At 35.2% G+C, this 25,008-nt stretch overlaps 1 protein-coding gene across 2 annotated transcripts; it reads left to right on the forward strand.

The window, feature by feature from the left end:
• The first annotated feature begins 1,498 nt into the window (after positions 1 to 1,498).
• LOC134754596 (uncharacterized) lies at positions 1,499 to 20,224 on the forward strand. Of its 2 annotated transcripts, none has more exons than XM_063690904.1 (3): positions 1,499 to 1,813; positions 12,901 to 13,029; positions 13,113 to 20,224. In XM_063690904.1, exons 1-3 carry the CDS (start codon positions 1,798 to 1,800, stop codon positions 19,562 to 19,564), a joined length of 6,597 nt encoding a protein of 2,198 aa, XP_063546974.1. In that variant the 5' UTR covers positions 1,499 to 1,797; the 3' UTR covers positions 19,565 to 20,224. The 2 variants fall into 2 exon arrangements, with proteins under 2 accessions (XP_063546974.1, XP_063546975.1); XM_063690905.1 differs by having other exon boundaries at positions 1,499 to 1,698.
• Positions 20,225 to 25,008: the final 4,784 nt, after the last annotated feature.

Genomic DNA, 25,008 nt, shown 5'->3' on the forward strand with positions numbered 1-25,008 from the left:
TAAAAGATCTGTTACTTTGAATAACGGCTTGTATACAGCCTTGATGGAGAACTTCTTAAGTACTGCTCCTACTTTGTCCGTTATCCTTTTCACATATGGTAAGAATAAGAACGCTGGTTGTCTGTTGACTTCTGGATGTCTTTCCGTTCTCTTCGGCTTGCGTTTCATCCCCTCTCGGTATCCATTCTTTTCCAGTACAGCTTGGACATGCGCTAGTTCACCGTCCAGGTGCTCAGGGTCACATAAGTCATGTGCCCTGTTTACCAAGGACGTGATCACGGATTGTAGGTGCCTTGGGTGATGATGAGAGGATGCCTGTAAGTATCTGTCGGTATGCGTAGGTTTAATAAATTCGCGATAGACCCGTTTGTAAATGTGATTTAATGTCATGGTTATCAGACAAAAATTGTACAAAATTTCCCGGAACTCAATTTATTTGATTTGTTTATAGCGGCTAACACATTACGGCACCGCACCAAGGTCATTGTGTGACTCACCCATAAGTAAGAGCGAGAAAGCAATATCCCTGTCTCGCTCTTATTTATGAGTGCATCGCACAATGACCCTGGTGTGGTGCGGTAATGTGTTTAGCCGCTTATTATCGGGTTGCCCTGTTTTCATCACTTTCCTTAATATATAAAACAAAAAGGCATCTTAGGCCCCATAGGCACGAGAGATTAAAAAGCGTTGCGTGTGCGACGCACCCATAAGTAAGAGCGAGAAAGCGATATCTCTTTTTCAACGCGCGTTAAAAAAGCGCTTGAATCTGCCCGCACGCTAAATTCGATTTAAAGACCAAGTCTTAAAGTTGAAAATCCAACAACGCTTAATAAAAAGCACTGTCGCCATCGTGCGAATAAATAAAATACACATGTTTCCATTTGTGACATTCAAACGCTTTTTTAACGCGCGTTGAAAAAGCGCTCGTGTATATGAGGCCCAACGCACGAGCGCTTATTCGACGCGCGTTAAAAATCGTTTAGCCCGCTCCAGACGTGCTCCAGACTACGCTTAGAATCGCGCATGAAGCGATATCTCTTTCTCGCTCTTACTTATGGGTGCGTCGCACAATGACCTTGGTGCGGTGCGATGGTGTGTTACGACCTTGAGTGTGGAGAGCCCTAAACACAGATTATTAACTAGGCCCTAAACGCTTTTGTATATTTGAGCGATAGAGAGGCAGATAAAGAAATTTCTATTTTCGTGGCAGAACCTCTGGCTATAAAGAAAAAAAATGTGTAAGAAGTTTTTTAATCTGTAAGAAGAAACCAAGAAGAAAATTCCAAGAAAAAAAGGAAAATTATCTATAAAAATTATTAAAAACCTAAAAACAGTTGCTAGAAGAAAAAAATGGCTAACTGCAAAAATCGAAATTCCGTTATCTGTCTCTCTATCTTGCTATTCGAGCGATAGAGATAGACGAGCAATCGAATCCAACCATAGAACGAAGTGGTTCGCGGTAGACCTTCTAATTTCCTGTTATTTTTATTCAACTACTTATTCGAGCGTCGAGCGGATAAGTCCCTCAATAAATATAATTAGCAGAAATAATAACATTTTACTACTATTATTGCTGATTAGTAAATTAATCTGTATAAATAAGACTTTTTTGAATATTTTTACGTGAAAAGACAAACGCTTCAAGGAAAGTAAACTATAGGCGGGCATTCGGCACTCTAGATGTTTCTACTTTCATTAGTAAGTAAATTACACTAGTAAATAGATCTTCATCAAGTTCATCTGGTTCATCACATCACAGACAGACTGGCTGATGAGTACAATATGCGTCATGAATAAATGCGAGAAAGAAGCGGTAAGTTCGTTCTATTTGTTTTAAATTCCAAATTTTTGTTTTTTTGTAATTTATATGATATCGCCTGCCTGTCATTTTTATCACAATTCAATTCAAAGGTTTTTACATTTTGGTCAATTTGGTTGGTCGAATTTTAGTTATGGTAACGGCACGTTTGCATACAATTTCACTGAGCTACCTACCACTGAATAGAATTCATGAACAGAAGTTTAGTGCTCAAGATCAATTCCATCTTTGATATTTAATTACTGATTGATTACTCTTCTTTCAAAATTACGTGCTTGTAGCATCATTCTTTTCATTAAGGTCAACATGGAATAACAGAATATACTGAAGTCTATATGGAATTATATAGGTGAGTATGGCTGTGTGATAAGTGTGGGTGGCATTTATAATGCGTCCTATTTACACATTGATTGATGACCAATGAAAAACCGGTACCCATTTTAGCAAACAACATCGCACTCGAATATGTCCAAAAATACATCTATCTAGGGAAACAAATATCATTTAACCCGGAAAGAAATACAGAAGAAGTGGAATTCTTTCCACTTCTTCTTCTTCTCCTTTCTTATTCTTCTGAATACCCAATACATGGAAACAATTTTGGGCTCACAATGAAATACTCAAATCACAACTTCCTGCAAAGCTAAAGAAAACAGTGATGGATTCATCTCTACTACCTTGCCTTACATATGGCTGTCAAACCTGGACCTTAAATCATTCAACCAAAAATAAACTACAGACCACCCAAAGAGCAATGGAAAGAAGCTGTTTAGGCATAAAACTAAAAGATAGAATAAGATGCTCCGACATTAGAAAAAGGACACAAGTAACTGATGCCTTACAGTTTGCTCGGAGCATGAAATGGAGATGGGCTGGTCATGTGGCAAGGCTTAACGACGGGAGGTGGACAGGAAAGGTAACCAAATGGAAGGGCCCCCCGGGCTCTAGAAAGAGAGGACATCCACTAGCCAGGTGGCAGGACGAAATTGTTGCCACTGCAGGCCAGAAATGGCAAAGTGTAGCACTAGATAAAGCCAAATGGAAACAGCTGGAGGAGGCTTTTACCCAGAAGGGGTCTACAGCAGAAAAATAAAATAAAATCTTAAAATATATGTATCAAATACATATAATAATTCTCTGTAGAATAATGAAAAGCTCTAATAATAAAAAAATAAAAATAATAATTTACACATTGATTAGTGTTTTACGTACTTGTGCTGGCTTGCTAGCTAGAACCGAACTGGGGGTACCCGCAGATCTTATCTACCCACATGTCCATATATAACATGCCTTTCCCTCTGGATAGATGAGACTTCACTTCAGTTTTGCACTACACTGTTTATGCACTTAAACTATATTGTTAACTTACACCCTAACATGCTTTCATAGTCTTTTGTTATTATTTAGTAACTATAACTAACTAACTAATTGGCTATCTGCACTATAATGTTCATCATCTCCACTACCAGACTCAAAGTCTGTACTACCATATTCTTGGAGAGCTATCTTTTTCAAGGATGGTCTGTTGTACAGTGGGCTTTCACTCGACCGGGGTCACTTGTTACTGTTCAGTTTATTTCTAGGCACTGTATCACCCGAATCCAGTATACACACTCTTCTGGACCTTTAACACCAATCATCTCTGCCCACTGACTCGGTGTAGGGATTCTTATTGTGCCAAAACCCTCATCTACTCACATATCTGTGCTGGCTTGCTAGCTAGGACCGATCTGGAGGTACCCGCAGATCTTCTTATCTACCCACATGTCAATATATAACAAGTGTTAATGTTTATTATGAGTTCATAGATTTGCTACTTGCTACTTATGTTTAGTGGCAAATGTATGAACTCACACTAAACACTTAATCAATCTGTAAACAGACCCCAGTATGAAGGCCAATAACACTTACCCCGCAGCCACACACCTATAGCTTTACACACACAACTGAAATGAATTTGAATTGTATGTATTACAATTATAAAATAACATTATACTGTGTACTATTGAGGTTATACTTATTACACCTCAAGTCAAAACATTTAACATAGTCCTATTTGATACTGCATTTTTAAATGTTTTTTTTTTTTTTCAATTAATCATAGATTTGTTTGCACAATTTTTTTTACCTCTTTTGGTGCATACAAACATCTGAAATAAATAAATCACCAAATGCACATTTCAGAACTAAATTATTAAAACCAACCTATTGTAAATAAATAGATAGATATAAAGTAACATATTACTTCGTTTGAAGTCAAATGAAGTGAAATTGTTATTTTGACTATGACTAAACATAAAAAGGCAATTAAATTGTTTGTTGTTGTTGTTGTGGTTGACTAGTAGAGAATGCTTTATGGCACTAAGTCCGCCATTTGTACTTATAATTTTATGTGCAAGTTTCAATAAAATAAAATAAGATAAAGGACCCCGCAGCAAACATAGGGAAAAAGTGGTTTCCGTCAAATCTCACGAAACTTTAGCATGATGTCGATTATTTTTTTATAAGAGCACAAATTTCTCAGAAATAGAAATAGAAACACCTCATAGAAATAGAAAAATATAAACTTGATTATTCCTGAAAGTATACTTCTGAGACATTTGTGTTCTTATAATAAAATAACCAGGAGACTTAAATCTACAACATACTAAAATTTCGTGAGATTTGACTGAAACCACTTTTTCCCTATGTTTGCTGCAGGGTCCTTTATTCATTATACATACTGTTAACCGGAAAATCGAAAGTTACAACAAGATGATGCGCAGGTGTCAATCCCTAGCGGTGACAGTAGAGATGGGCGAAATGTGTCAGTAAAAAGAAAAGAGTGATATATATCTTTGTGACAGCGTGGGAAAATCAGACATCGCTTGCGCATGTAATGGCGTCGGTAGCTTACCTAAGCTGAATCTCGTAAAAAACACGGTTAGTGCTTTAAGAATCTTAATAAATATTCAGAAGTGAGATGTTGGACCGTATAAATGTGGGAAAAGTTCTTGCGTAAATATTTATGCACGGTGTGATATACTAACAGTGGTTGAGTGTTATCTGGGAAGGACGCTATCTAATTTAACACTCCGCTAGCGAAAAAGGACGCTCAATTCTCATTCATATTGCTTTAATAACTAACAATATTATACTGTGAATGTTTTAATACGAATGATTAGTTTATTTCGTGTTGGGAACTAAAAACGCGAACGAGTTTGAATGCATGCACGTGTGTCGCTAGCCTCCATTTTGTTTGGTGTGTATGGTGTGTGCGCCGGGCTGCGAGGCCTACGAGTGTTCCAGAAGGGAAGGCGAATCCCTTATCCATCACAGGTTTTGGAAGCTACGCTGACACTGGGTGAGCTCGTTCTTATTATAACTACATATATTACCAGTTTGGACAATAATTATCATAATTATCTGAACTTTGTGCTGTGAAATAAAGTATAACGCGAACATTTATTTTGTGCCTGCCGGACGCTTGCTGCCACTGGCAGATATCTCCTTGTGTGTGATTTAACTGTGAAAGTGGTGTATTAATTTTGTTTAAATAAATTCTCATGGAAAACTAATTGAAAATGAACAGGCATGATAAAAGAGCACATTCAAGAAGGAGCTCGAGTTCTGATGCAGACACTAGAAGTCCGAGTCCAAAGCGGGGATATAGCCGTGAAATGGAAAAGAGGGATAATCATATAGAGGCTCTGGAGAATATACTCAAGGACTTACAAAAGAAGAAAAGTAGTAGTATGCAGTCTACTCTATTATCAGATGCTGACAGATCAGACAGCGCAGCACCTGACCTGACCGGTACCCTAAATACTTTTGCACCAACCAGCGGAGTAGTGCGATATGTGGGCCGGAACGACTTTGTCCCAGGATTTAATCCACAAACATCACCCGTTTCCATCGAACATTGGATAAGAAATTTGGAAAGTACAGCAAATATGTATGGATGGGATGGGACGAGCGCACTCTGATTTGTAATTGAACATCAAAGCTGAAAGGTTATGCTAGTGACTGGTATACTTGATTTGATTTGAGATATCTTATGATATGAAATGGGAACAATGGAAGGAAAAGTTGATTAAGGCCTTCCCCTTTACCAGAAATAAATTGTCATTAATCCGGGAGCTGGTTAATAGAGAAAGAAAACCCGATGAGGATATTATTAAGTTCTATTATGAGAAATTAGGAATTGGCATGACATGTGATTTAGGAGATGATATTATTGCAGAAGCAATCATTGGAACACTGGGTGACAAATTAATGGAGATGGGGGCTGTATCAGCTGCCTGTCATACTACTGCTGCACTGCTAAAATATCTGGCTAGTATGAAGACGTCTAGTGTTTCTACAGCAAGTGCTTCACGGGTATCGGGATGGAAGACTGATGATAAAACCAGCTCTGCGAGATATACCCAATGCTTTAGTTGTGGTTGAAGGGGTCACAAAGCAATATACTGCAAGCAAAGATCATTAGTTCAAAATGGTAACAAGACTGGACATACTGTTAGTGATTATCGAAATAAGAAGGGAAAATATTGCTCTTTTTGCAAGATTAATGGTCATGAAGAAGCAGATTGTTATAAGAAAATTAGGAAAAATAAACACTGCTCATTGTGCAAAATAGATGGCCATACATATGAAGAATGCTGGAAAAGGAAAGAAAATAGTAGACGACAAGAGGAAACAGTGAAGAAGCTAAGTACAACTAATGATCATTCGGATGCAAAATATTTTAAAACGGTGCGAATAAATGGTATTTCAGCTGAAGCATTTATTGATTTTGGCAGCAAATGTAATACAGTGACACATAAGTTATGTAACCAACTGGGCCTGTCTCCATCTACCAGTGAATCTATTATCAAAGGTTATGGAGATGGTTTAACAATGCCATTGGGGGTGGTCTTTGCATTAATAAATGTTAGTGGAAAAGACAAGCAAGTTTTACGTTGTGCCTGATAAAACTCAGGATTATGATGTGTTAGTTGGACAGCCATTTACAGAGGAATCAGATCTTGTAATAATGAAGACTGCTACCGGACTTAATATCCATGAGGGTGAAATAGCATTAGAATTGACAGAACTTTGTGAAAAGTTTAAAAAGGTGCGACTATATCCCAATGAAAACACGACACTGAAGCCTGGGTTAAATAAAGTCGAGGTCAGAGCTGAACCCAGTATTAACGGTATTATAAAACTAAACTACAGTGAGCAACGGAAACCACTTTCCGAAAAGGATGTAATGAGTGAAGCAGTCGAGAGCAGGGATGGTAGTGCCACCATAAAAGTGATTAACCAAACCAACAGGACAATACAATTAAATTATGAAGACTGCATTGCACGTGCAGAATTAATGGATCAAATTAAAAGCCAAACTATTGAGAAGGATGCACATCAAGTTGGACTCAACAAGCTACTGGCAGAGTATGAACATTGTTTCTCAGGAGCTGGCCTGGAATTGAGTAACTGTGACATTTGAGATGGAAATCAAGTTAACAGACAATAAGGTTATCAATTACAAACCATACAGAGTATCATACCATGAGAGGGAAATAATAAGACGAACTGTCCAAGAACTTTTAGATGCTGGAATAATTGAGCATTCAAAGGCGAGCCTACGAGACGTATCAGTTTAGCGAGCCTATGATACGAATGCTTAGCGAGCCTACGAGACGTATCAGCTTAGCGAGCCTATGATACGAATGCTTAGCGAGCCTACGAGACGTATCAGCTTAGCGAGCCTATGATACGAATGCTTAGCGAGCCTACGAGACGTATCAGCTTAGCGAGCCTATGATACGAATGCTTAGCGAGCCTATGATACGAATGCTTAGTGAGCCTGTGATATTGTAAGCTACAGCAGCTGATGGTGTTGACCTTCGGGGCGAAGGTCTCGTCAGGAAAAGCCGAACTGTTAACCGGAAAATCGAAAGTTACAACAAGATGATGCGCAGGTGTCAATCCCTAGCGGTGACAGCGTGGGAAAATCAGACATCGCTTGCGCATGTAATGGCGTCGGTAGCTTACCTAAGCTGAATCTCGTAAAAAACACGGTTAGTGCTTTAAGAATCTTAATAAATATATATTAGGATATATCAGGGTTGTGTTTAATAAAGCTATAATTTTATAAGTCTAACGGTATAGCACTGACCATAACCACTCTCGCCATTGATCAAGCGCATGTAATACATTTGAATTCACATACACTTAAATATAAGGAGATTAGGGACATGAGTACCAATACCAACCCTAATTGACTGATTAACATAACTAAACAATTATTTGAGAATATTCCAATGCATAATAATAATATAAACACTCGTATTATAAAAAATCCTAACTTAAGAAGAGAAATAAATAATGCAATATTACATAAATAAGCAAACACACTTAATTTTGAATTTTCATGACACAGTTGGTGCCACGGGCTCTACTAAATGAACCTAAAGTGATCATAATGGACGACAAAGTCACAACACCTCGGTCATACCAATTTAAATTATTGTAAACATTTTTCATACCTTCTGCGGTGGCAGTCCTACCTACTAGACCTACTATTCTACACTTTGTATTTGTTGTTTTATTGTAACATAACCTAACTTAGTAATAGTAATTTTCATGCAATAAAAAAATATGAAATTATATGAATTATGAAAATTGCAGTTCTAACCTACTATTCTACACTTAGTTTTTGTTGTTTTAATCATACATAACATAACTTAGTGGTGAAACTATTTAATTAAAATTGCTATTCTAACCTTCTAACCTAACCTACACTTGGCTTTTGTTGTTTTAGCGAAATGTTTTACATGTAGACTGCATACGTATTGTGTGATACACATGTAAAATGAATGTTGATATCGTAAGTAAGTACTTTTCATACTTAATGTAGGTAAATTAAACATTTGTGACGTTCCACGAGTATAGAGACTGGTAAAGGTTATGAGGGATTTTGGTTTCGGAGATATTAAATGTTTTGTAAAAAGGTGAAAAAAAGATCTTTTTATTTTATTTTGTTTTCTCAAACCATAATGTGTAACGTTCGTTTACTTGTTATTATAAGTAAGTTAAAAGCCGAGTTATGCCGTTTTAAATTTTAGTAGAAACTAGCGACCCTCTCCAACTTGGCACGGGTTACACAAAATCTTTACAAATTATACACTAAAACCATCCTTAAGAATTACTCTATTGATAGGTGAAAACCACATAGAAATCCGTTGCGTAGTTTTAAAGATCTTAGCATACATAGGGACAGACAGACAGCGGAAAGCGATTTTGTTTTAAGTATATGTAGTGATGAAGGTACCTCACTGCGGAGTCATTAAAAAATCTCAAAAATAATTAGTCCTTCTTCATTTGGTTCAGTCGCGTGCAATAAATCTGCCATTAGATTACTGATAAATAGCAATACATGAAGCATTACCATTAGTTATATCTGAGGTTATGGAATCTCAAAGCCACTTCTCTCCCATAGCAGCCAAAAGTATCATGTGAATATACGATTTATACCATCTTCACCCGAAAATATTAGTTTATCCTCGCATTTGCGTCATCATCATGCCCCATCATATAACTAAGCTAGAAGGCGCCTTTTCTTTACATACAAATTATTGGTATTTTTTTAGGAATATTATGTTATGACTATTATGAGGAAGAACTAATTATATTTGGGGGGGGGGGGTTATTATAAATTTCAATTCATTTATCATTTACACAGTTAGTTGTACAGTTGTCATGGGTACATAGGGTACATACAATACATACATGTCAATGGGGTGTTATAGGTACATATTGTAGCTATTAAGTGTAAATACATGTATGGTCTACCACAATACGGCATGCAAGATCTTACACTAAGCTAAAAAAAAAAAAAAAAAATACCTATCAGGCTATCAAAATAATAATCTAATAGGAGATATTACCGCAATGTTCTGCCACCAGAGTGCAGCACTAACCTTTTAAGTAAACCATAGAGTAACATATACATACTGTACCTTTAACTGGTTTTTGACAAGTTTTCAGATAATATAATTTTTAAGAAAAAAAAAACCGACTTCAATGGGGGCCGCTGAAAGTTCACTTATGGTGCACTCTCAGATTCCAGACAATGAAATGAAAAAGACGGCATCTTTTGCCTAATTATGTAGAAAAGGAGGTAAAACCACCCACTTTTCTAGCAGCATTTCGTTTTTGTAAGGGTCGCAGTTCTAACCTAACCTAACCTACTTTTCTGATAGCATTTCGTTTCTGTAAGGGTCACAGCTCTAACCTAACCTACTTTTATGATAGCGGCTCTGTTCTGTGAGAATCGCAGTTCAAAACCCAACCACCCACCTAACCCACTTTTCTAGTAACTTTTCCGGGTCCAGGTCTTGGTCCGGATCAGAGTCCTGGTCCGTGTCCGGCTGTCCGGGTCCGGCTGTCCGGGTCCAAGTTTGGGTCAGAGTTCAGTCCGGGTCCGGTTGGGGTCCATGTTCAGATCCGGGTCCGGGTCCCAGTCCGGGTCCAAGTTTAGGTCTGGGTCCATAAGGAAGAGAACAAATCGCCAAACGTGGACTGTCATTGAAGAGTTCCATTCTGATCATTATCAGCAGTTTCCACTTCATCAAATATCACTTTTTTAAATGTAAATGCTGGATTTGTTGATGAAAATACAAAAATCACTATATGTATGCCTTTCACATTTGAGGAGTTCCCTTGGTTCCTCGTGGGTCTCATCATCAGAACTCGAGCTTGACAAAAATATGTCTTAAAAACTTAAGTTGCTTAACAAACATAAAGAAGAGAACAAATCGCCAAACGTAAACTATGCGTCATTTAAGAGTTCCATTCTGTTCATCATCAGCAGTTCTACTTCATCAAATGTCACTTTTTAAAATGGAAGTGCTGGATTTGTTTATAAAAATACAAAAATCACTATATGTATGCCTTTCACATTTAAGGAGTTCCCTCGATTCCTCATGGATCCTATCATCAGAACTCGAGCTTGACAAAAATGTTTCTTGAAAACCTAACTTGCTTAACAAACATAACGAAGAGGACAAATCGCCAAACGTGAACTATGCGTCATTGAAGTTCCGTGCTGATCATCATCAGCAGTTCCACTTCAACAAATGTCACTTTTTAAAATGGAAGTGCTGGATTTGTTTATAAAAATACAAAAATCACTATATGTATGCCTTTCACATTTGAGGAGTTCCCTCGATTCCTCATGGATCCCATCATCAGAACTCGAGCTTGACAAAAATGTTTCTTGAAAGCCTAACTTGCTTAACAAACACAACGAAGAGGACAAATCGCCAAACGTGAACTATGCGTCATTAAAGAGTTCCGTTCTGATCATCATCAGCAGTTCCACTTCATCAAATGTCACTTTTTTTAATGTAAGTGCTTGATTTGTTGATGAAAATACTAAAGTCACTATATGTATGCCTTTAACATTTGAGGAGTTCCCTCGATTCCTCATGGATCCCATCATCAGAACTGCTTTTTGACAAAAACGGGACCAATCTGTATGTATATACTTACAATCAAAAACAGAATTTTCAAAATCGGTCCAGAAAGGAGTTATGGAGTAACAAACATTAAAAAAAAAACCGAATTGAGAACCTCTTCCTTTGAAATCTTGAAGTCGGTTAAAAATATGACATTGATGCATCAAGGCGGTCTGTTTACAGAGGACCTACCGGGAAACGCGAATCCGAAATTTCGCTATCTGCCTCTATCGCTCGAATATGCAAGAGTGGCAGAGATGTTAGATAACGAAATTTCGATTTTCTTGTTTCGCGATAGACCCTCAGATTGTGGTAGTGGCGCCCCCTACGCAGAGTCGCGTAATATTCTCTATTATAATTACAATTAAGATGTCAAGTTATCAAAATATTCATTCAGATTATAAAATGGTCTTATTGATAGAAATGATTTAAATTTTATGGAAAAGTCAATAGCATGGTCACATTGTCTAATGTCCTCATTTAAAAAATTATAAATTTTTATTCCAATTTATTCCAGATACAGACTTCTTTTGAAATGCAAGTATAGTTATTTGTTATACAAGGGTGCAAAGTTGTATTTTACCCGCGAGTGTGGAAGTGAAATACGAGCAAGCGAAAGGATTCTACTCGCTTCGCTCGTGGTTCAACTATAGAATCCTGAGCGTAGCGAGTATTTTAACAGACGAGAAGTAAAATACATTTGCACCCGTGTGTAACACAACTTTTCCCCTCACTATAGTGAGGAAAGTGCAACATCCACAGGCGTTAGATCATCTTCATCAACTGGAATCACTCATTTTTGTACGATATTATAACAAAAAACTCTGGAAATTCTGTTGACAATGTTGACATTTCTGACGTATGAAATGTCAATAATGCGTTTTGAAATTGCATTGACTTGTGCGTTCAGAATTATATTTAACATAATTATTAAAAAACAAACGTATATTATGGAATTTTAAGGTTTATGACTCCAATACATTAAATAAAGCTAAATCTGGTATTTTTTATTAGATTCTCAAACCATTTATTTAATGATAATTAATATCGAACGAACCATTATTATGAGCGTTTTACGTTTTGTTATCAGTCAAGCTACTTAAACACGCCCCATCCAAGGTCAATTTACTTTCCCCACTAGTGGATAAAATGCGTTTTTCCCCCGCTTGTTTTAAAGGATAAAAGACGGCTTTCCGAGCTAGTGAAGGGAAAAATAATTTATCGATTCTGGTTTTTTTTTATATTATATTTTTTAATCTACCTATTACACTACTCGTATTGTCATATGTTATTTATATTGTTTTTATCAAATCAAATACGAATTTAATACTATTTGTGACCGTTTCCGACAAAACATCCCACTTCGGTATGGAATTATTAGTAGTTCCTAAAACTACGTAACATACACTTTCTAAAGAATGGTCTCTGTTTAATAGATTTTTTTTAAATCTTTAAAGTTGCACGAGTGACAACGGAGAAAACGATGGTTATAAAGTTTAGGACGAAATAAATACATATCGGATTTTATTGTAATGAATGCTTACATTATATTTAATACAGTGATATTTATTGAAACTTTGTTTTCTTTTGTTGCAGTTTTTAAAATGGCAGATGATTTTGATAAAGAAGCTCCGGATGTAGTGGAGGATCAAATCATAACGGAAAACCCGCTTGAGTTTTCTGTAATAGTTATAAAAAAAGAAGTCCTCAATTTTTATGATAGTGGTAAATGTCCACTAAACTTATCGCCTTATTGAATTGCTGACATAATGTGACTATTAAATAATTAATAATTATTTTTCTTCCAGAATTTGAATCTACAACAAGTTCAGTTCAAGATAGAAAACCATATTTACAAGAGGAAATTATACCAAATACCTATGAAGCTCTAAGCTCAGAAATTCCTGACAACGAAATATATCAAGGTAAACTTCTCAACTCCAACAAAATTATACTTGGGTCTAAGCCGAACATAGTTTCCGATGATGAAGACCATTGTGAATATTCTGATGAACTTTATCCGGAAAATGATGTGCCCTTCGCAAAGGATTCAGAACTCCATCCAGATTCAATAGACGAAAACTATTTTGAAGAGTCGGTAACATCTTACGAACCAAAGGTTGAGTTGCTTGATATACAGTCTTATTTACACAAATCGAGAAGATATTGTGCCACTTGCGGAATTTTATTTCCAGAACTTAATGCTTTTGAGAAGCATGTACGAATATATCACAAAGCGAGTGACTTAAACAAACGCCGTATATATAAATGCACAATTTGCGACAAAAAATTCGTTGCGCCTCATGTCTTAAGAAATCATATTAGTAATATTCATAAATTGAATAATGGGAAAATATTACAAAGATCAAGATACAGACGTGTCTTAGATAAAACGATGCGGCAAAATAGATGCACAATTTGTGCCAAAAATTTCGTTGCACCTCATGTATTAAGAACGCATCTTATAAATATTCATAAAATTAATTATGCGGGTGTTCCACATGAAAAAAACCAAAATTCCAAAAACAATACTACGAAGGAGTTAGATAGTCAAATTGTGAACCATGATAAAACTTCGGGATGGAGTAATACATGTTTTCATTGTAAAAAAACATTTGATTCACAGAAGAGTTTAATTGAACACTTGTACGACATTCTACAGATGAAAAGGAAAAATACAGAAATTGTTCCAGTATTGAAGTCAATTATGTTTAAATGCAATAAATGTGACATCAATTTTACTACATCACAATTTGCAGCAAACCATGCTGAGCATATGGAAATGTTAATTAATTGGAAGTGTACTATCTGTAATCGTATATTCAAAAAAGAAGATGCTTTAAGTCACGAAAGACAGCATTCGGTTTCCAACAACTTCTTAGTATACAATTTGGAAGATCTAGATGTCACTAGGATTTTATACAAGTGTTCTAAATGCGCAGTACACTTTACTGAAAGCAACTTTCTTTATCATTTCCGAGACTGTGGTCTAGAAGTTTCTAAATCCGTACACTGCAAAATTTGTAACATGGCACTGGATTACAACATAATAGCCTCTCATGAACCTGAAAATCATACGGAACCTAACTATTATACAATTATCGAAAGTGATGTAATTTCGGATAACCCGGTTAAGTTGACGGCAAACAAATATCAAGCAAAAGATATGTTACAAGAATTAAGTGAGTCGTTTCGTGAGGTAAAAGTTGTTTTACAAAGAATCGATTCGAATAAAGTCAACAAATCTTATTCTGTAAAATGGTCCTCCGATGAGTCTCTTAGCGATTTGGAATCCAGTTCTTATGAACAAACTAGTGATTCGCCACAAAAACTGCAGAAAGATAACAATGCCTCCGGATTTTGTTCAACTACAGAAACTACAGTACGAAACCAAAAAAAGATTGATTTGCGCCGAAAGCATAATCTAACATATTACTACTGCGAGACTTGTAAATGCTTCGTAAGCAGATTAAAGAAAAAAGTCCACTTAGAAGCACGCTGTAAAAAAAAATCCAAAGGGACTTGTAAACGATGTGGTCTTACGTTCACTACTGCGTCTTTGATGACACACATAAGTCTACACAAGGAAAGGAAAGACTTGACATTGAAGAGTTTTAAGTTCTTTAGCCTGTACAGCGGGCAACCCATTAATCCTGCCGTGCCTGAATTTGTAAATACAAAACAACCTGTAAAAACGCAACTGGGAAGGCGTAATCTGACATATTACTATTGTGAGACTTGTAAATGCTTTTTAACTAAGTTTAATAAAGCCTTATTCCATAAACGTAAGTTTTGTACAAAAATAGCCAAGGCGACTTGCAAGCATTGTGGCCTTACGTTTACAAGTGCATCTATAATGACACACAGACGTCTACACGAGGAAAGGAAAGACTTGACAGTAAAGAATTTTAAATTTTTTAACCTATACAATGGCCAACCCATGGATCCTCCTGTACTGGCACCTGAAATTATAAGTTTACAACAACCTGTGAATAATGTTGCTGAAATCGGACATGTAAAACGACCTGCGAATAATGGAGACAGGAGTACGAAGAAAGATGTAAAATATTACTTCTGTGAAACTTGTAAATGCTCCGTAACCAACTTTAAGAAAAATATCCACTTAGAAGCACGCTGTAAAAAAATTCCCAAAGAAACTTGCAAACTCTGTGGTCTTACGTTCACTACTGCGTCTTTGATGACACATAAACGACTACATGAAGAAAAAAAGGACTTATCTTTAAATAATTTTAAATTCTTTAACCTCTACAATGGCCTAGCCATGAATCTTCCTGTACCTGGAAATGCGATTATAAAGGGAAGTGTGAATAATGCAGCTGAAGTAAAAAAACATAAACGATCTGCGAAAAATATCAAAAACTGGCAAACAAGGCGTAATCTTACATATTATTATTGTGAGACTTGTAAATGCTCCGTAACCAAATTTAGAAAAGATGTCCACTTAGAGGCACGATGTAGTAAATTGGCTAAAAAGACTTGTACACTCTGTGGTCTAATGTTTACTAAACAATCTATGATTACACATACGCGTCTTCACAAGGAAAAAAGGGACTTTTCATTTAAGAATTTTAATTTTTTTAACCTGTACAATGGCCAACCAATGGATATTCCTGCACTCGAGGTTGCAAAAACACCTATACATATTGAAGCTGAAGTTGGAAATGTAAAGCGACCTATTAACGTTGAAGCTAAAGATGAATGCATATTACGACCTGTGAACAACAATGATGAATTTGATAATGTAAACCTACCTGTAAACATTGAAGGAGAATATATGTGTTCTAAACCACCTATAAACAATGAAGCTGGTGTTGAAAATATAAAACGTTTTTTAAACAATGAAGCTAAAAGTGGAAATGTACAACCACCTATACATATTGTACCTGATGTAGAGAGTATAATATCGCCTGTAAACAACGATGCTACGGTTTTAAATACAAAATGCCTCTCAAACATTCAAGCTGCAGTTGAAAATATAATAGGATTAGTATACAATAAAGCTGAAGTTGAAAGTGTAAAACAAACTATAAACATTGAATCTGAGGTTTTAAACACAAAATACCCCTCAAACATTCAAACTGAAATTGAAAATATAAAACGACTTGTGAATAATGAGGCTGAAGTTAAAAATTTAAAGCTATCTGTAAACATAGGAACTGCAGTTGATAATGTAATAAGACCCATAAACAATAATACCGATGTTATAAATTTTGAAAACTCTATAAACAGTGAAGCCGAAGATACAAACATTAACCTCCCTGTAAACAGTAAACCCCTTTCGAACAATAAAGCTCTAGATGAAAGTATAAATCGGCATGTTGACAATGAAGATGAAAATATTGCACGACCTGTTGGCGCAAAATTTGCAGAAATAAAAATACCTGTAACATACGACGACGATAACGATATGAGTACAAAGTTTAGTCAGAAATACTACTATTGTGAAAGTTGCAAATGCTTCGTAACCGACTTTAGAAAAAATACCCACTTACGGGCTCGTTGCAAGAAATTAGCGAAAAAGACTTGCATACACTGTGGTCTAACGTTTACCAACGGTTCTATGCTGACACATAGACGTCTTCACGAGGAAAATGAAGACTTAACATTAAACAATTTTAAATTCTTCAACTTATACAATGGTCAACCAATGAATCCTCCTATAAAAGAAATTGTGGGCATTGAACAAACTGAAGACCACGAAGTTGTGAATATAACACATCCTTCACACAATAAAACTGAAGCTCTACACTTAAAACTACCTGGAGACGCTAAAGATTGGCGTACAAAAATTAATATGACATTATACTATTGTGAAACATGTGAATGCTTCGTAACTAAATATAGAAAAGATTTCCATTCACAGGCACGTTGCAAGAACTTCGCCAAAGTGCCTTGCGAACATTGTGGTCTAACGATTACTAGCAATTCTATAATGACACATACACGCCTACATGAAGAAATGAAAGAATACACACTAAATAATTTTAAATTTTTTAACCTTTACAATGGTCAACCTATGAATTCTCATACACTGGAAATTCTAAATAAGAAACGAAATGTAAATGTTAAAGCGGAAGGGGCCAGTATAAAACCTGCAGGTAAAGAAGCTGAAATCATAAATATAAAACGACCTTTAAACATTAAAACCAAACGTCCAAGACGTAATCTGCGCTATCACTTTTGTGAAACTTGTAAATGCTTCGTGACCAAGTTTACAAAAGATGCACATTTACAGACCCGATGCAAGAGTTTTTCCAAAATAACTTGCAAACTCTGTGGTCTAAGGTTCACCAAAGCATCTATGATGACACATAAACGTTTACATAAGGAAAACAAAGACTTATCGGTCAAAAATTTTCAATTATTTTATCTAAATAATGGTCAACCAATGAAGGCTCCTGTATCTGAGGCGGTAAATAGAAATCGACTTGTGGACGAACGCAATCTGTCAAATTACTATTGTGAAAGTTGTAAATGCTTCGAAACCGAGATGACGAAAGGTGGTCACATACAAGAAAATTGCATAAATATGGCAAAATTCCCTTGCAAATACTGTGGTCTAATATTTAGTAGCGCTTCTTTTGTACTACATAAAAGTCTACATGAGGAAAGAAAAAACTTGACATTAAAGAATTTTACATTTTTTGACCTGCAAAATGGAAAACCAATGAATCCACCTTTACCTGAATATCCAAAATGTATCTCTTGTGCTGTACATTTTCTAACTATAACAGCTAAGAATAGCCACATATGCAGCGAAGTATCGTCTTTAACTTGCCATATTTGCGAAATCAAATTATCCGAAGCCGCTTTTAAATTGCATATGACGTTTCACCAATTTATAACTGATAACACTAAGATGATAGAATCAAATAATGTGCAATCTGCTAGCAGTGCTATTACTATCAATTTAGACCAAATAGATATTGACCATCACGAAACTGTTGAAAACGTAACTGATACATCCAATCACGAAAGGCTCGAAACAGAATTCCATAACCGCGTCGGGGTCGCCGAAGCGTCATTACCAAATTCTCCAGATAGTATAGTATATACTTGTCGAAATTGTTCTGTTTCTGTTGATACATATGATAAAGCAGTAGAGCACAGTCAAAGACATTATGAGCCTCAAGAACATGTGACACGAACAATAGTTTGTGAGTTTTGTAACTTATCCATTGATGAAGCATGTTACACAGAACATCAAAATGTACATGAAAATGGAAGCCAGTTTAAATTGTTAGATTTTGACAGTTATTATTTGCCTGCAGATAATAACTTGTGGATAAAACATATCTTTGAAACCTTGCCAAATGAAAAAATCGTAGATATTTTGAGAAATTCTATCTACAGGTTCGAGTGTAGGATTAAGATGGATGTCATACAACAAGGAGATCCTAATTTAACTGTTTATAAATGTGATCAATGTGGCTGTTTCATTGAACCAAGTTCTTTGTTTAAGCATTCAGATAATGCTTGTTTTAAGCTGAGAAATCATCCCTGTACTGTATGTGGTATACCTTTTAACTCGTCTGCATCGCGAATTGACCACGAAAAAATTCACAATGGCCCTAACCTTACAATGGAGTCGTACAGGATAGTTGTTTTCAATCGGGAACGGGACTTGCAGATAAATCGTTCTTTTTGCTTGCGTAAAAAATACGTTTTATATAAATGCAGAAACTGTGATGTCATCATAGATAAACTGCGAGAAGATGTTCATAAATGTGACTTCACTAATGTGAAGAAGTGTCCAGATTGCGCATTGCTGCTGAATATGATGGACTATGAAAGTCATATGAATACGCATAAAGAATTTATCAGTTTTAATTATAGCAACATGAAAGTGATTCTCCTCGGCGAAGCGAATTCTTTGGAAGTGACGAGTGAAATTATCTCGAAATTTAAATTCAAAGGAGCAATATATGATTATAAAATGTTTGTATGTAATAAATGTGAGATTTGTATTAGGAATGAGGAGTTTATGCTTAAACACATCTGTCGTTTTGGAAAGCAACGGTCAAAGTGTTTAAAATGTGGCTTATATTTTTCTGTTGGAAGATTGAAGACGCATACAAGGTGTCATGAACAAGATCCCGATTTTCTTCGGTCAAATATGTACATAATCTCATTCGATCCGTGCACTTTTGATAAGAATAAAAACGACACTAAATTGTATAGCAAAGATAAAGACTCTGATCTCTCAGATAGCAATATCGATTCGGATTCAGAAATCTGACGTGCTAATTATACAAGTACGGGCGATGATGCAAATACAGTGGGATTGACGACAGAACATATCGAAGAAGAAACTGCAAAGCTTTACAAGTGTACTTGTGAGTTGCATTTTTTAAATAAAGATAGTATATCTAGGCATTTTGGTGCGTGCAGATCAAATCCCAAAATACCTAAATTAAAATGCCAGGAATGTGACTTACTATTTACTCCAAATGTCTTGTTTACTCATCTCTTAGCTCATCACAATAATAATGGACGCCGTTATAAGTATGATATAATAGAAATTGATTACAATCAAGGGAATATGATTCAGTAAACCATTATTTCAATCTACTTTGAGAATGGGCAGAATTTAAGTCTGATCACCTTCGATTCTAATACAGACGTTAAAAGGGCAAATCCATATCTGTAAGTAATGTTTATAAAGTGTCATAAATATACATAGAATTAAGGATCTCTTGCTAACGTTTATAACATATAAGGTCTGAATAAATATGTGTATTTTGTGCTTTCCTATCTTAATTAGGTACTTTAGGTATAACTAATGTTTTAAATGTATTCTTTTGCTAAGTTATCTTTGATAAACGTTCATTATTTGTTTAATGTTTATGTTCTAATAATATGAAATGTTGATTAGTGCCCATACTATCGATGGTAATAAGTAATAAATAAATACCACGTTTGAATTTTTTTTATTCGTTTTTAGTGTTCCGTAAAAAACTTTGTTTTGATAAACGGAACACTATGGGATCACTTCAGTCTTGAAAATCAGTTAAATGCGTTTTTCTCAGAGATCGTTTGACATTGATACCTAAAATTTGAAACAGTTATAGCAATTACCACCACTAATATTGTAAATAAGTCAAAATCGCTTATTTCTTTTAAGGGGTTTTGAGGGGTAGCCTGTTTTTTTTTTTTTTTATTTGTAAGAATCGCGTGGGGTACCATTAGAAAGCTTGCAAAAAATTGGGTCGATGGAATGATTTTGACTTCATTTTAGATTGCAGTAGTATCGATAAAAAATGCATTTAAAGTAGCAAGTTTTCATACAAAACGATTCTCCTCTGTCCTGGAGATTTTCGCAAAAACTATAGCTAACAGGCAGCTAACCAGCCAGTAACCAACTAAATCGAGTATGGAGACGGCGGGAAAATTATCAGGTTAACCTTATCTTTATTAGTTTTTTAACTGCAGTCTGATCTTTGGTTACTTAGGTTAAGTTACTAGCTTGGATCAGCTTCTTAGACTGGTAATTTCATATTAGGAAGTCGTTTTAGCTAGAAAGATCTTTACTTAAAACTTTGGCATTGAAATTAATGAATTATGTGTGACACAAAGTTTAATTCAACTTGCTTATATTTGTGGTTTTTTTTTTTTAATAGTCTACTAAACGCATGAGGGAAAAAAAGATCTACAAAGTACAACCTTGTTATAATGCAAATAACCTTAAATTTTGAACGGGCTTTCCAACCAATGGACTATCTCAATGTGCTCAGTAAGAATCATATTTATTGTTGGAGTAAACTTTAAATTTTTAAATTAAGAATTCAGATCTTTACTGTCGTTTTGTTTTTTTACACAATAAAGCACATAGAGTTCGTAAGACGTATAGAGATAACAAAGTCATTTAATATTTATTAGAGAGTATCTAATTCGTCGAAACTATATACACAATATACCTTTGCATTAAGTACGATGACATTTGTGTATAATTGTATACAGTATGTATATTTTTGAAAGAATCGGTGAGAGCAGCAACTAGATCCCGTTCTGTTACGAGAAAATAATCTTGGAAGACCTATAGTATATGACAGTTAAAAAAATTATTCTAGTTTTTGGAAACAGGTAAATTTGACGAAATTGAGCCGATGCCGATGTTGTTCAAACTTGTTTGAGAGATCGGCTCACTTTATCGGCCCGATTCGAACTTTAAGATACGTCAAATATTACGATTATATTACGATACGTTTTTGTTTGAACAAACGTCACTTTTGACATTGACATCTAATCCATATCGTAGTCGTAATATTTAATATAGATTAGAATGTATAAATAAGATTAATAATTCTTATTATCTTGATGTAATGGGTTGATACCTAAATAAATAACATTTTTATTTATTTATTTAACGTATCTTAAAGTTCGAATCGGGCAGTATATTTCGTCAACCTTAAGGCCCCTCCAGACTATGTGCGTGAATCGCGGCGCGACTTCGCGGAGAGAACATGTCGCGACGTTGACGTATGACTCCACACTCGCAAACTTCACGGCGATTTCGCAGTTTAGTTCTCGCCAAGATGGCGGAAAAGCATCAGCTGATCGAGCTTAACTGCTAGTTATCTATGGCATCATACGTGATTTTTCCATTTTGTTTTGTTGTAAAACCGTAAAATATAGCCGCTTTATATAATATAATTATTATTTATCTTGCCACATATGGAGTCAAAATAGTGTGTAATGTGGAGTCTTGCCAGTTCGCGCTTCTCGCCTCCTTTGACGCGGGCTAATAAACCGACAAAAAACGGGGAACTAGGCGCGAAGGCGTGAACAATCTGCGAAATCGACGCCACACTTACGTTCGCGGCGTCGCGCCGTGATTCGCGCATGAGTGTGGAGGGCCCTTTAGAGCCAGCGACAAAAAATATCAGTTAAGATTTGGTACTCACTACTCATGGATCCAAGTTCTACTAAAATATTTTTTTCTTTTAAAAACAATAATGGAAAATATATTTTTTTTTAATTCTTTGAAAAACACGATAATATTATATATTTTTCCTCGTCTTTAATTCAAGACGTGCAGAAAATATAAATAACTTACTCATAACTTATACTTTTTTGACAGCTTAAGTAGAGCAATAACATTAATGCGGTTTATATTGTTATAAAGACTTAATTATAAAAACTCGCACTGAATTCAGTATCAAGTGAACGTAGTTTAGCGAAATGGATTAATCCATAAAATATGACATTTAAATTAAATTTATTCTGTTTGAAAGAAACATATTTTTTTTACAAATTGTGGATTAGATCCTTTTCCCTAAACTACGTCCAATTATTGATAGTCCGAGTGTCACTATGTCATCATTAATGTCTAATTTCTATGAAAATATGACGTTTATCTCACTCTTACACTACTTACTTACTTTGTTAGCTTAGACGAACTCTACATTTTTAGCAGTTCTAAATAATATTAACCTCGTGAGGCCCAGTATGCATTACAATGTACACTCTGTTTTAATCTAATTCGAACCTTTTAAAAACTACATAAAGTAGAATTTCTTTTGTTTCATTGTTTTCTAAAACAAACGAAAGTCACCGTAATCTACTATCCCATAAGGTTCAAATTAAAAATAGGGAAACTTTGTATGGTGGGCCTTACCAGGTTAAAATCCCTTAAATGCATGATTTTTTTTGGAACCCATTTTATTTTATTTTTTATTTTCTGTTGAATCTGTGAGCTGTCCAATGCTTTGTATACATCTGGCAACAATATGCATTTAAGGGATATATGGCATGGAACTAGAAACAAAATCAAATCAAAATAATAAGTTCTAAATTTAATTCAAATTTAAGTAGTATAGAATACCGAGCTATAATGGTGAACCATAATAGTACATTTCGATGCTAGTGCGGAAAGTATGTCAATACTCCACGAGTACCGAGATATCTTGCCACGAGCCGTAGGCGAGTGGCAAGACTCGGGACGAGTGAAGAATGACATTTCCGCACGTGTATCGAACGACGTTTTTTAATACAGTTGCGAAAAAATAAGAAAAGCAACAAGTAAGGAATAGAATTCTAAGCATTTTTATTATTAATTCTGTGACATCATTGACACTGACTTTATGAAGAGGTGTTTTTCTAGCTTTTATTCGACGAAAATAAATTTTGTTATTATTATTGAACCCACTTCAATGCAAGTTTTTTTTCAAATGCATGTTCTATAACACAGAAACAATTGTAAATATCAAAAACATTGTACTATTATTACCTAAATATCGTTATTTACGATTATTTGTGTATCGTATATTTATAAAAACAATATCGAATGTTGCCTTTGGAAACTTAAAACATTCTTGCAGTAAGAAAATATTAATGTTGTTAGATATTTTACTCGAAATAATTATTCTAACAAATCGTTACCCCTTAGTGTCTACTGTCCACGTTATTACACATTAATAGGTAGGTAGGTTAGGTTCTAATGCTGCTGAAAATATATGCGACTGATAAAATAATCTACTGGTAAAATAAGCGAAAAAAATAAACGCGAACTTTTTAAAACGCTTCATGAAAAATCGTTACATGAAAAAAGACGAAAAAAGAAATGTGCGATCGTGAGAAACCGCAATGTGACAATTCGCTACTCAGAAAAAATGCGTTTGTGAAAATTATCTAACAAATCAGATACGTAAACGCCCATGCATGTAGTAAACGGGTGTAACGCGAGGTTAGCGTCGGTATCTGAGGTCGATAATTCTATCGATATTTTCACAAACATAGATACTCGTATTAAGACTTGTTTATTGAAATAATTGTTAAGCTATACAATACAAAAAGAAAACATTTTTTTAACTTAAAGCAAAGATAGATAGATACAGTCTAAGGAAAAAACGTGCCTCGAAAACCACGAAAATTTGATTCTCGATCAGGTGGCGCCACTACCTTTGGCCTACTCTCTTATAGAGGGCGTTGACGGTTTCGTTTGTTATTTAACAATTTTTACTCATATCAATGAAAGAACATGGGTCAAAATCATAAAAATAATTAATGCAAATAAAAAAGAAACATTTATCCATATTTAAATACATTTTATCGTAATTTTATAAATCTTCATTTTTAGTTTTAGTGTCGATAGATGGCAGTGAATTTATTGTGGTTACAAAATTTACCGTGACAGTACCGCGCTCTATCTTATAATATCCTCTTCGCTTAAAGATAAGTAAATTTTTTTTAATATCAAGTTTTAACTTTATGTGGATCTAAAAAGGGTAGGCCTGACCAGAAATATATGATCATTGTCAAGAGGGCGCTGTTATTCTCATGTATAGGGTGACAGTTCAGTATAGTATGAAAAAATTAGTTCCAGTGAGATTCCGCAACATGGCGCGTGATCATATATTCCTCGTTAGCCTTTAACTTTGGGTGGTAAAATCGAAACATGAACATCGAAAGTCGAAAAATTTGAGCAACTAAGTATCTCTTCTCTTTTATTACACTCATGCAGAGGATAGCCTTCGGACTTCGGACGACAAACGCTCGGCCGCGACTTCGGCCCCGATATCGGGCCAAAGGATCGTTTTTCGTTTCACGAAATATTAGCACATCGTTTACAATATTTCTTGGTGTAAAAAATAGTTCAACTGCAAAAATAACATTAACATTTTTGGTAATTCGAGACGAACTATTTTTTACATTTCAAATATTCATGAAATAAAACTATACAAA

This window comes from Cydia strobilella, chromosome Z (genome assembly GCF_947568885.1).
Source record: "Cydia strobilella chromosome Z, ilCydStro3.1, whole genome shotgun sequence".
NCBI classification, from domain to species: Eukaryota; Metazoa; Arthropoda; class Insecta; order Lepidoptera; family Tortricidae; genus Cydia; species Cydia strobilella.